Source organism: Tursiops truncatus, chromosome 11, assembly GCF_011762595.2.
Source record: "Tursiops truncatus isolate mTurTru1 chromosome 11, mTurTru1.mat.Y, whole genome shotgun sequence".
Taxonomy (NCBI): Eukaryota; Metazoa; Chordata; class Mammalia; order Artiodactyla; family Delphinidae; genus Tursiops; species Tursiops truncatus.
The window spans coordinates 9456666-9469425 of record NC_047044.1 but is presented as its reverse complement, the minus strand read 5'-3'; the positions used below and the strand labels follow the sequence as shown (position 1 = coordinate 9469425).

The 12760-nt window shown below is 58.5% G+C and overlaps 1 protein-coding gene across 1 annotated transcript; it reads right to left on the bottom strand.

Moving 5' to 3' along the window:
* Window positions 1-553: 553 nt before the first annotated feature.
* Window positions 554-11550, bottom strand: CBX6 (chromobox 6). Its single transcript, XM_033866023.2, has 5 exons — window positions 11338-11550; window positions 11114-11157; window positions 10893-10958; window positions 10684-10750; window positions 554-6354 (listed from the first exon to the last, which is right to left on the bottom strand). Exons 1-5 carry the CDS (start codon window positions 11404-11406, stop codon window positions 5353-5355), a joined length of 1248 nt encoding a protein of 415 aa, XP_033721914.1. The 5' UTR covers window positions 11407-11550; the 3' UTR covers window positions 554-5352.
* Window positions 11551-12760: the final 1210 nt, after the last annotated feature.

Genomic DNA, 12760 nt, shown 5'->3' with positions numbered 1-12760 from the left:
GTCTGCTGCTTTTGGATCCCTGTGGGCGTCCAACGGGCTCCCCAAGGCTGCTCGTCTCATCAGAGGAGGCACACGAGCGCCCAGAAAACAGATGTTTCTCTGAGCTGCAGCAGCTTGTTAGCAAGGGCTACTACCGACAAGGGTAGCCCGTGCCCCCAACCCTGGCCTGCTCCTTCCCAGGCCCTGTGATGACTGGCTGGCTAGGGATCCAGTTCCCGGGGCCCCCTCTCTGCGGGTGCTGTGACTCCAACTGGGGGGCGGACAGTGGCGGTAGCCCCACCCCTCCCACGTGCCCGCTGACCAGGTAGTCTCCGGGTTCCAAGAAGCAGCGCGTGCCGCAGCTTACTTGTGTAGGGGGTTCCCCTCAAGCCCATCTCCCCACGAGGTGGACGTGGGGTGGGAGGCGGGGAGCTTAGAATCTGGCTGGAGCGCTGGCCTGCCACCGCTGAGGGCCAGGGGCCCCCTCTCCTCGCTGCACCGCACCAGGAGAGGCATGGCCTGAGCTTTCTGAAGACCACAGTCCCAGCCGGAAGAAATGAGACAGACCCGGGGCTAGACCTTAGCTTCGGAATGTGACAATTTATTTGGGGGGGGCAAAAGAGGCTTTTCGTGCCCCCTTCCTGGCATTGATACGATATTGAAGAGCAGCAGAACGAAACATACAAGACAGAGTAATCAGCACAGACGCCCCTCCCCCGGCCCAGAAACAACCGAACCCGGCACGACAGAACCAAAAGCCACACCCAACACAAGGCGTCTTCTCCACCTGCAACCTTTGGGAGAGGGGCCTGTGGCCTGGGGACCCAGCCCCACGCTGAGGCGGCGTCCCCATCTCCGGTCTCCTGCTCACCCTACTAGTTTCCTGTCTTGAACCACTGGAGGCAAAGTTTAGCCAGCTGGGAGCTGGATGGTTGAACCACAGACGAAGGCAACGACACTTCATTTTTAAAATGAGAGAGAGAAAAAAGAGACAGTGCCCCTCCCCAAATATAGAGCTATATATGTATATTTTATATATATAGAATTCATTCGTGCACAATTCATTAAATGAGCTTTTCAAAAATTAAAAAAAATTATAAGATACATTTCTTTAGGCCTTTGTGTTTTTAAATTAAAACCAACAACAAGAAGTCTCCATCTCTACTCCGCCCTACAGCAGGGGGAAGACCCAGAACCCTTGGTTCCTTCTACTGTGGCCTCTTGCAAGGGGGTCCCTCGTTAGACCACCAGCCCCCCTCTGCCTAGCCAGAGCTCTGCATACAGTAGGCGCTCAGTCACTGTTGGAGTGGGGTGCTGACTCCTTCAAGGCGGGATGGGGGGACCCCACAGGCCTGGGAAGTGGGTGCCTCAGTCTCCACCCAGCCTGTCCCCCCTATTTTGGAGTCTTGGTGACTATCAGCAAGACAGGGTCAGGCTGGGGACACCCCCTCTCCTAGAGTTTTAGCCCCTAATTCTGGGCTTTCTGAATCTGAGAGGAAATGCAGACAGAGACAAAACGAAAACCTTTAAACACTTTTCTTTCTTTCTTTTTTCAAAAGTGATTCCTTAAACCATACAAGCCCTCAAGAGGCTGCCTTGGGCTAGTGCATGGGAGCCTGGAAGTGGAACTGACCAGGCGGGTTCCACTGTCCAGCGTGGGCCAAGTGCAAAAAAAACCAAAAAAAAAAAAACCAAACCAAAAACAACCAACAAAACCCCCAAAGGCAGAAAAGGCGGTGCATCCACTTGGGTCCACCCAGAGGCTAGAAAGGCTGGTGGCAGCCCAGCTCCCCGAGCTAACGGTTTCCTCCTCTGGGCTGACTCCTCACCTGGGACCGCCTGGCTCAGGGGTACCCCCTGGCTTTGCAGTGGCTCCAAGGCCCAGGTCCCCACCTTTTAAAGAGGCTTCCCCCAAAAGGCCAGAGCAGCTGGGCTCTTCGCTCCAGTGAAGCAGCTTTGCCTCTCAGAGCCCCAGTTTCCTGGTCTTGTAAGTGGGGTGACCCCTCCCACTCTGCCTGCCTCACACTGAGGTTGGGGACTTGATCATCACCTCTTTCCAGAGCAGACAAAGGCTGAAACCCATTTTGACCCTGACCGCTTTGCAGGGTGAGAATGAAACGGGACTGTGGGAGGCTGGAGGCCCCAGTGCCAGCAACCTCGACCACCACATCTTCAGCAGCTGCCTGGACACCAGCAGTGCTTTATGAAAAAGCTGTGTCGCCCAATACACCCATTTCACAGAAGGGCAAACTGAGGATCCGGGAGGGGAATGAGACAGGAATGGGTCCCAACTTCCCACCTCAAACCAGAGACACCAGACCTCATCTGTTTCCTATGACATGGGGGTGGGGAGAGGGTGGCATCAGGGGGAGATGACCGCAGCCACTACTGAACATGGGAGAAGATCCGGCTTTGAGGGGTATCTCACATATAAAAATAAAGCAAACCAGACTGCAACTTCTGCTTGGTAATAGGCAAACGGAAAAGCAGCAATGGGGGAGGAAGGGCCCACGGGAGGCTGATCTGTGCAAGCGTGTGCTGGGGGGCTGTGGGACCCCGCTCAGAGCCACCCTGGGAGAGAGGTAAGGAGGGCTCCGCTTGCGCTTGACCAGGTGCCCACTCAGGCCCTCAGGGGAGCTGCCCACCTGGGAGCAGTGTGCATGCGTGCCTCTGCGTGGGCTGGGGCAGGGCTGCACAGCTGGGGGCCGAGGGCAGCACCCTCCCTGTGAAAAGAGAAGGGGCAGGCACTCCCTCTCCCTACAGCTACCCCCAACCCCCTCTGATCACCACCTAATACTCTCCCAGTCCATAGCTCCTGTCTTCCTGAAGCTTGCATCCCCTACCTGGCCAGGGAAGCTCGGGGGTGTCTTGGTCATTGGGGCGATGGGGAGGGAGATTCCTCCACGGGGTGGCGGTGGAGGGACCATATGGCCCACCCAACAGGCTGGCAAAGGAATGGAGGAAGGCAAGGAACCCAACTGTACCTACTCACCAGCCTTCCTGGAGAAAGTCACCAATGATGGGTCCCGGTGATGGTGGGACCCCTGTTGACTCTTACGTCCCCTAATCTCAGCTCTATCTGCCTGGCCCCTGCAGCTTCTGGCAAGTTCCCTTGGGATCAGGGGTCATCCGTCCCCTCAAGCGGGGACAGGTGTGGAGTCTGGGCCCAGCGCAGGAGGGAGGGCTTACCTTGCCTCGGGCCAAGGAAGGAGGGCAGTTGCTGTGCCTGGGAGCCTCCCAGCTGGGCCTGGGCCTCTATCCACGTTCCTAACATTGCCGCCTCACCTGTGCAATCACTGCGTTACTAGTTTTTCTTTAAATATCTCTTTCTCCCCACCCCCCCAAACCCCATAGGAATCCCACAATATTTTTTTCTATTTCTTTTTTTTCCCCTCTTTTTTTGTGTTTTTTTTTTCTGTTTTTTGCAAAACTAATTCTTTCACTTTCCTGTCATAAAATCACCTCTGAAAACACAACTTCTTTACAAAAAAAGTCACGAATGACACGGACTCTCAGGAAAACACATTTCTATGGTCTCTGGAAACACCTGTAACTGGCACCCAGGTGGACACTCACCTGGGGTGGGGGTCGGGGGGGGAAATCCCCTCTAAGGACAGAGGAGAAATACCAGCCCTTATTTGGGGGGAAGCCAATTGGCACTTGGACGGCCACAGAGCCAACGCAAAGGGCGGGGCGGGGGGAGGGGTCCAGGAGCACCAGTCCCCCAAACCCTGTGACGGCCCCCGTTCTACATCCTGGGACAGGGAGGGTTAGGGGCCCTGCCACAATCCCTGGCGGGGAGATTCGGAAGAAACAGTCCTCCCGTGCTTAGGACCAAGGCGTTCGTTTCCGAACTGGAATTCCCTTTCTGCCATCATGGCTCTCAGCCCACACACCAGGAAGCCACCTTGAGCCACGTGCAAGGACCCGCCACTCATGGCAAACTGAGTCCGGGCAGCGCCTCAGGGCTGGCCAGCAGGGCTGTCTTCCCTGCCCACCAGAGCCCTGGTCCCGCACGTGCCCGCTCTCCTGAAGGACACAGGCCCCCTCTTCCGTCCCCCCCCCCCGCTTCGGCCACCCTGCCCTCCCAGTGCCCAGCCTAAAACTGGGGTTTTGGTCTCTGCCACTGGCATGGACACCTCAGCTCCCTGGCAGCAGAGGAAAGAGAAGCTGCCCAGGGCACCAGAGGTCTCGAGCTGCTTCAGGCCGGCTGGGCTGTGAGAAAGCCTGGACGGTCAGAAGCAAGAGAGAGGGGGCCGGAGACCCTCGGAACGGTGTCCAGGCTTCCTACTCCCCCCGAACACACAGGAGGAAGAGGAAGCTTGGGACGGGGGTCTCCCCTCTGCCTCGGTCCCCACCATGCCACGTCTGACCGCCCCAAAGGAGAAGGGCGTGGGATGCGTGTCCCCCGCACACGCGGGCTGGGAGGATCGGCCTCCACAGCAAACTCCTCAGACCTCGGCCAGGTCCCAGGCCCGGCTGATGGCAAGGGAGGGTTCCAGGCCTTCGATCTGACGACCTTACTGTGAGGAACCCTAAAGGGCGCAGCCTCGAGAGCCGGGCCCAGGGGCCAACACACACACGGATCCACGCAGACCCAACCAGGACGGCAGGCGCATGCGCAAACGGAAGTCCGCGCAGCAGGCTCTTGTAGCACCTTTGGTCGAGAACTGAGGGGCCTTTAGATCCTGGGAGGCCGTGGCAGGTGAGGTCCGTGCCAGTCCCTCCCGCCTCTGAGCGCGGGATGAGGAAAGAGATGGGTGGGTGAGGCCCACGGGGGCCTGCTTGGGTCTCGTCCGAAAGTGGGCCCTGCTCCTGCCGCCCTCGTGGGTGTGGGGGGGGGAGGGGCCAAGGCCGCCTTCACCTCAACCTCTGTCCGGGCTTTCCCATCCCTGCCCCTCCTTCCCAGGCATCTGGAGGAAGGAAAGGGACGGTGCCCATGCTGGGAAGGGGTCCCCTAGGGGGCCCCAGCAGCTGCCGGGTTAGCACCGAGAAATCAGATGCTGTGCGCGAGAGCTGGAAGCAAGCTGGGGAGAGATGGGATGTGGCGGGGGCAGCTGAACCCCGAGTTCCGGGGCTCCCCAGGAGCCACCCAGCAGGCCCCACCGTGCTTGGGCAGGGAGGGGGCCAAGAGACAAGAGGGAGGACTTCCCAGTGTCCTGGCCCCACCCTAGCCCCACCCCGTTCCAGGACCGCCCCTCCCACTGGGCTTCAGGGGGCTCCAACTGCCCAGCCCCATCCCGGGGTCAACACCGAGCCATTTGAAACAAGCAAAGCACAGGCAGGGTTGTCTGAGGGCGGGGGCGGGGGCGGGAGCAAGAGTAAGACTTTGGGCAGGAGGGCCCCCCAAACCCCCCTCCGTGGTGGAGCCCCTCACTTGCTCTGCCCACTGCTGCCACCTCCCACTGCGGCGCCTGCTACCCCAGCAGCCACCTTCTCGAAATCCTCAGGGTTGCAGAATTCCTTGATAGTGACCGTCAGGAGATTGCTGGTGACATCGGTGACGACCACGTTGGAGCAGGGTGACATCTCAGGGCGCCAGTCTCCAGCCTCGGGCTCTGAGGCGGCGCCGGCAGGCTGAGGGGCCGCGGGAAGGGCCTGGTTGGAAGCCGCAGTGACGTCGGGAGGCGCCCGCTTGCTGGTGGCCGCCGCCTCGGGAGGGATGGACAGGTCAAGCACCTCGGGCTCCCGCCAGTCGGGGGCAGATGGACTCGTGGTCTCGGGGAGCAGCTTGGGGGGCGCGTCATCCGGGTCGGAGGAGGACTGCGGGGTCGGCGAAGGGCAGCCGGAGGAGCTGGAGCTGCGGGCGTCGTACGGGGCACTGGGAGCTGCCAGGAGCAGCCCCTGGCCAGGGGAGGCGGCGATGTCGGCCTTGGTGGCTGGCGGGGGCGGCAGAGGGCCGGGCGGGGGCTTGTTGTACATCGCGAAAGCGCCGAACTTCATGTGGCGGATCTGCGTGCGCAGGATGCTCTCGCTGAACTTCTTGCTCTTGCCGATGACGCGGTTCCGTGAGGGGACTTTGGGGCGGGCAAGGGCCCCGGCCCCCTGCCCGGCGCCGCCTCCGCCCGTGCCCTTGTCGATCACCTTCAGGTTCAGGATGATGCGGTTCCGCTTGGGCTCCCGCGGCTTGACCTTGCGGTTGATGATGCGCACGGTCTCAGAGAAGGGTGAGATGGGCGGGCGCAGGCCGGGGCTGCCCCCCTGGGGGTCTGGGCGGGGCAGGGGGCGGCGGGACATGCGGTGGCAGCGGCGGATGTCCTTCTTGAGCCGGTGCACAGCAGCGCTGGAATGCAGCTTGGGCGAGGAGGCGCTGGCGGTCGGCTTGACCGAGAAATGCACATCACTGATGCGGAGGGCCTCCGCCTGGGCCCGCGCCTGTGGGACAGAGGGAGGCAGTGGCTGAGGGCTCGCCACCCGCTGACCTCCTCTGGACACCCCTGCACCAGCCACCCACAAGTATGGTCTCAAGAAACCATCCTGAGAGCACTTAAGAAATCAGTGATGCTCGTGACCTTGCCTTAGCGATAAAAGGAAAACAGGTTCAGACGGTGATACAAAGTGTGGAAGGTTGGAGGGCAAGTCAGACCCCCATCCAGGCCCAACGCCAAGATTAACTTTCCAAGTTTGGCCGTGGGTCTGAGGGACAGACAGACGGGTCGGTGGCTGCCCTTGCTGACACAGAGGAGTGTCAATAGCCAGGACACTGCACGGAAAGAAGCCCCTGATCAACCCCCCCCCCCCCGGGAGGATCCCAGCCCAGTGCTCCTCCATGGACTAATTTTTGGTGGCAGAAAGGCGAGGGCGACCCCTCCCACCTTCACCCCATACCCCAGCCCTCCGGACCTATCAGCAGATGCCCTGAGCTCCTTTTCTGCCCGTGAACAGGAGGCACCTCCAGCTCACCATCAGCTCTGGGGCAGACCTTGGCCCCTCCTCCTCACTCCCAGCACCCCACTCCCCACCCCCCCGGCCACTTCCCCTCCTGGGTCTGATTCCTCTGACTGCCCAGGGTCTGGGTCTGAGCAAACTGGTGCCAACAGACTCCGAAGCCAGCACCTAAAGCCTGGCTGGCATCCACCCCAGGGAGACATGGGTTTGGTGGGCATGGACTAAGAGGTGGGATCAGCCACTTCATATTCTCTGTGCCAAGATGGCCTGGGGACAGGATGGCTGAGCAGAAGTCTGTGGGGAGCAAGGGATACTGTCCCAGGCTCCCGCGCCCAGCTGTACACACTCCCAGGGGTGAAGTCTATAAAGTCCCGCCAGGGCCCTGCAGGAGCTCACTTTCAGTCTCATGGAAGATGCGAGTGTGTGTGTGTGTGTGTGCGCTAGGGGTCTGTGCTCCACGCAGAAGACAAGTGACAGGCAATTAGGGGGCAGGGTGATTCAATACAACAGAGGAAGTACAGGGTCCAGAGGAGCACAGATTAGGTCCCAGTTGTGGAGAATGAAGCCTAAGTAGTAAAACCCTGGTCCTTCCTGAGCTGACTGTGCCCCAGGTGGCCTGCTGAAGGGGCCCTGCTGAGACAAATGGTGGAGGCAGAGAGAGCCCAGCGATGAGAGGATGGAGTGGCCAAGGGACTGAAAGCAATGGCTGGACAGAGTGTAGAGATGGAGGACCAGTCTGTGTTCTAGACAGATACCCTGGTTCCTGGTGGGAAGAGGGACCATTAGGTGGTGACTGCCTCCAGCCAGGTGAGCTAGGGGTGGCTGAGAGGAAGAACACATTCCCATGGTCAGTCTGTGAGCTCCCCAAGAGTGGGATCTGTGGTTTAGGGTCTCTCCACCTCCCATCCCCACAGTGCTGGATGCTTGACCCGTACCTGGGAGGTAGCCTGTACACCTCTCAGACAAGACTAGACTGTATTTGACCACAACCCCCAGAAGAGGTGTTTGTGGACTTACATGCTGAGTCAGCGAGGACGTCATTTAGAATGTAGCAGAGGCACACTTCACTGCCACATGGTCCTCCCAGCCCTGCTGGGGGTTTCCTGGGGTGGCTTAGTTAGCCATCCCTCCAGCCACTAGGTGGCAGCACACGTGGGCCCGATCTACCCTGTGCCAGGGCTGCCAGCTCCTCCTGCCCCGAGCCAGTGGAGCCAGGGACTGGTTCCCTCACACCCCTTCCCAGACAAAGGCAGGGGAAAGCCAGCCTTCCCTTGGCATGGCAACAAGGGCTTTTTTGCAGGTTCATCCCCCACGGAGTTTAGGGGATTCCCCACTCTGATCCCCAGGGGTTGGTGGTTATCCTCTCTGCATGCTGTCTGAGCGGGACCTCTGTAAGTACGGTTCTGCCGGAGTCCAGCAGTGATGCATGGTCCCTGGGGACTGGCAAAGAGCGCAGGCAAGGCAAACGCCAGATCCAGGATGAAACCCCGGCTCAGTGGGCCTCCTCTGACCACAGTGTATGTTACCTGGTTAGCACAGTGCCTGGCACACAGCAAGCACTCGAAGAATACTAGACTATCCAAGGGGCGGGGCGGGTGCTTACGAGCAGTAATCTTTTTCTAATGTATGGTTTCCAACCTTTCTACAAAACTATTTCTTACTTTATAATGTCTAAACATTATTATTATTTTTAAAAACAGGCTGGTTCACCCTTCCTCCTCCTCTCTTCTCCCCAGGTTGAGAATTCTTTGAAGGTGGGACCTGGGTCTGCCTGTGGATTAAAACTGGTAACCACAGCCCAAGGCATTTACTGCACTCTGACTGTGTGACAGGCATGGCTCTGAGGGGTTGGCATGTACTATACATAGATAACGTGGAAGGTTAAAGACCTGGACTCTACCACTCACTCTCTGTGACCACGGGCATGTTATTTAACCTCTCTGGCCTCAGTTTTTCTATCTACAAAATGGGGATAATGCAACCTACCTCAGGGGCTCCTGTTCTCTTCAGAATAGTTCCCTGCAGAAAGTGAGTGCTATCTGAGTGTAATCTGTTTACTATACACACTTGGCCTCTTGGTGACCCACAGAGCAATGGGTTCAGACCAAGCTGATCTCCATCACCCCTTGCAAATATCTCTCTCTGTCATGCTACCTGTTTTTAAGGTCCAGATCAAGGTTCTCTCATCTGCCTCTGCATCCCCTGCCCCACCAACTCTACAGCCTTCATAGTTTCCTTTTTGTGTGTGTATGTGTGTGTGTTCATCTTGCTCCCTTAACCTGATGTGTACTCTCTGAGGGACAGGGTTAAGAAAAGGAGACATGATGAAGCCAGGAAGCTGGGTGGTGGGAGCTCAGGTAAATCACCTCCCCTCCCTGGGCCTTGATCTTCTCATCTGCAAAATAGGGATAATATTCCCTACTTCATAGGATTGTTGAGAGATTTAAAGGAGATAATCCATGTGGGGGTCAGCACTGTGTTAGGCCCATGGCCAGCTCAGGAGATACAGCTATTAAAAAAGAAAAGCATTTTGTGAATCAATGCTCATGGTCATTACTCACTTCCCCGCTAGAGGGCACTCCAGCTGCACTGAGAGGCTGTCACACAGCCCACTGGCCCTCCAGCTGCTCTGCCCCATCCCTCCGAAGCAGCATCAAGAGTTAAGGTTACTCCACAGATCCCCTAAGATGTGTGTAATTTGGCGACAAGGGTCACAGAAATATGTGATTCTGGAAACCATTATTTCTTTCACTTCTGCACAGTTCTTTTGGGGGGTGGGGGGCTGGAGAGCCCCCCCAAATTGGGCTTTGAGCCTTTAGGACAAATTGGAGATTCTGAGTTCTGCATTGTGCACAACCTCTTTTCTGCAGAGTCCTGCCTGCCCTTCCCGTGCCAACTGCCACAAAGTCACAGGCTGTCGGGGTGGGAAGGGGCCCTGAGACAACCTTAGCACTAGTGGTGGGGGGGGGAGACTGTGGTTGCCCACGGAGGCCCGCCTGCAGCCTTGCCTGCCACCTTGGGTCATCTCACCTTCCCTTCCCAGACTCTGTTCTTTCTCACTTAAAAAAAAATAAAATAAACACCAAAAAACCTCTAAGATGGCTTCCTCTGGAGCTAGGTCGCCCTCCCTTGCCGAGGCTAACGTGCCCTGCTTTTACTCTCCCACTCTCCATCCTCATTAGAGCCTCCAGAGACAGCCAGAAGTGGGCAAAACTGAGAACCAGTGGCCCAGCCTGGGTGATAAAACTCAAAGTGAAGTGATTTAAGGTCAAATTCAAGTTAGATCCCTCTGTCAGGAGGGGAGGCATACAGAACAAATCCTGAGAGAGGGAAGCTGCGGGCAGGGAGGCAGGTGCCCCCCCCCCCACAAAGCCTCTCCCTGTTCCCCACGATGAAGGAGACCAAATTCACTCTCCCCCTGGGTTCTAATTCCAGGCAGAGCCCTACCAGCTCAAGGCTGGGGGAGATGAGGGCTCTCACGTGCAGAAGCCACCCCTCCCTGCCACCCCCTCAGGTGGGCACCCCACCTGCCTCACCCACCCCCTTCCTGTTGGCCTCCCCAGACCCTGGTTTTGTCAGCGAGGATTATCCTTCCCCCTTGTCCCCATTCCCAGGCCCCTCTTGCTGAAGCTGGAGCTGGCCAGGGCCTGCTGCCAGGGGCTCTTCGGGGGCTCACAACCACCCCTTGCCCAGCTGGGGCCCCTCTGGAAAGACCCGCCCGCCTGGGCGGCCGCGGATCTGTCCCTCCCCTGCAGGCCCCGTGTTGCGCCCGGGCTGGGGGCCCGAGAGGGGCCTGCTGGGGCTGGGCCAGGTTACCTTCAGGAGGAAAGTTTTGGGTTTGGGTCCCCTCTTCTTGGGCCCATACAGCTCACGCTCCCTCTCCCTGCGGCCGAGAAACGCCAGAGGTTAAAAAGAGCCCCTTCCTGGGCCCCACTCCGCGCTGCCCTCCCCGGCTCTCCCGCTTCCCCGCGCGGCGCCCCAGCCGAGCCTCAGCCCCGCCGCCCCTGCCAGCTTCCCAAACTCACTTCTGCTCGAAGGCTGCAATGAGCCGCGAGTCCAGGATGTTCTCCTCCGGCTCCCAAGTGCTGTACCTGCCGAGTTACGCATGCACAAAATAAAAAAGAAAACCAGGGAGCCAGAGACACATGCGAGGGAGCAAATGTGCGCACCCTCCAAGGGAAAAAAAAAAGGCCCCGGTGTGCGCTGCCTCCCTTCCCCCCTCACCCCTGGATCCCGTGACACTCACTTGATGGCCCACCCCTTCCATTTCACCAGGTACTCGATGCGTCCCTGAAAAACAGAGAAGGAAAAAAGGGGGGAGTGGGGGTGGGGAAGATGCGGGGACGCGAGGAGGCGGCTGCGCGGGGGTGGTCGAGAAAGCCCGGGTTAGCGGGACCGCTTCGCCCCGATGGCCCGCGGATCTGGGGACCGGCTGCGGGGCTAGGCGTCCCGCCCTGGGAGGCGGCTAACCTTTCGGATCCGCCGTTTGATGATGGATTCGGCCGCGAAGACCCGCTCGCCCACTGCAGACAGCTCCATCTTGCTCAGCGGCACCCACAGCCCATAATACTCCCTGCTCCCGCGGCCGGTGCTGCACCGCTCGCGCACGCGCCACAGCGCCCAGGCTCGGCGGGCGGGCGCGCGGCGGGGCGCGCGCTCGCGTTCCAGCTGCGGGCCATCACGTGACCCTCTGGGCTGGCGCGCCGTTGCCAGGACCTTCTCCTCCCCCGGGGCGGTTGCTAGGGAAAGTGAGCGCACGCGGGGCGGGGGCGCGCGCTGGTTCTTAAAGGGGCCTAGCCTGGTTGGGGGAACCGGGGCCGGAGGCCGGGAGGGAGACGCTTGGCCTGCGCGAAGCCGGGCTGGGGGCGGTGCAATCTTACAAACACTTTCTCATTCCCCTCTGCATCTTCTCGGCCCCCGCGAGCTGACAACTTCTCCCTCTGAATCCTCCCTTGCAAGTCTCTCCCGGCCCCGGGCGGGGAAGGGCAGTGGAGTCTCTGCAGCCGCTGCTCATCCTTCCAGCAGAAGTTTGCAAACAGTTAAATATGATACAGCAGAAATGCATTTGCTGTTGCCTGGCCAGGCCCTGCGGGAATTTCTTTAAAACATTGCCCCCCACCCCACCCCTTATCCATTATTTATGTATTCGTGGGAGTGTGGTTTTGTAACCAGTTCAGATGAATTAAAACAAAAACGCCACCGCAGGAAAGGGTGGGGGAGGCAGTGAATGGGGCCGAGGAAGGGGGTGATCCTTTGCATCTGTTTTTCTGCCGGGGTCTTGGGCGGCACCTGCCCTCGCCCGGGAGGTCGGGTGAAGACGCGGCGAGGAAGATGCGGCCGTGGGGAGGTTCGGAAGAGAGAGGCCGCGGGGTGACAACGAACTCCCCACATACCAGATTGGGCCCGAAGCGGGTCATCCTTGGGTCATTCGGCAGAAGCCGCCCTCGCGGTCATGTCTGTATGTTTTCTAATTCCCAGGCCCCGTGCCGCGTCACCCTCCTGCGCCCTACAGTTCCTCTAATGGTTCCGCCATTGCTCACGGGGAGACCAGAGCCCAGCTTCCTATTTGGGGAGGGACTGGGAGACCTAGGCTGTCTTGGAAGGGACGCAAAGTAGCCCTGCCACACAAAACGCTCCATTTCTTTTATTTTGTATTATTTAAACTTTTATTGTTTTTTAAATCACACCAACAGTCCTGTACTTTGTAAATTTTTTTAAAAGTAAGAAAAAAAGCAACCGTCTATAATCTCCATCAAACCGTTAACCTCTTCACGGATTTTCTTCCAGCCTCTGTCCTATGCCTATATAAACACATATATATGCACATATATACACTGTATATAGATGATATAGATAGATTTAAATTCTTTCTTTTTAGCAAAATGGGATCATA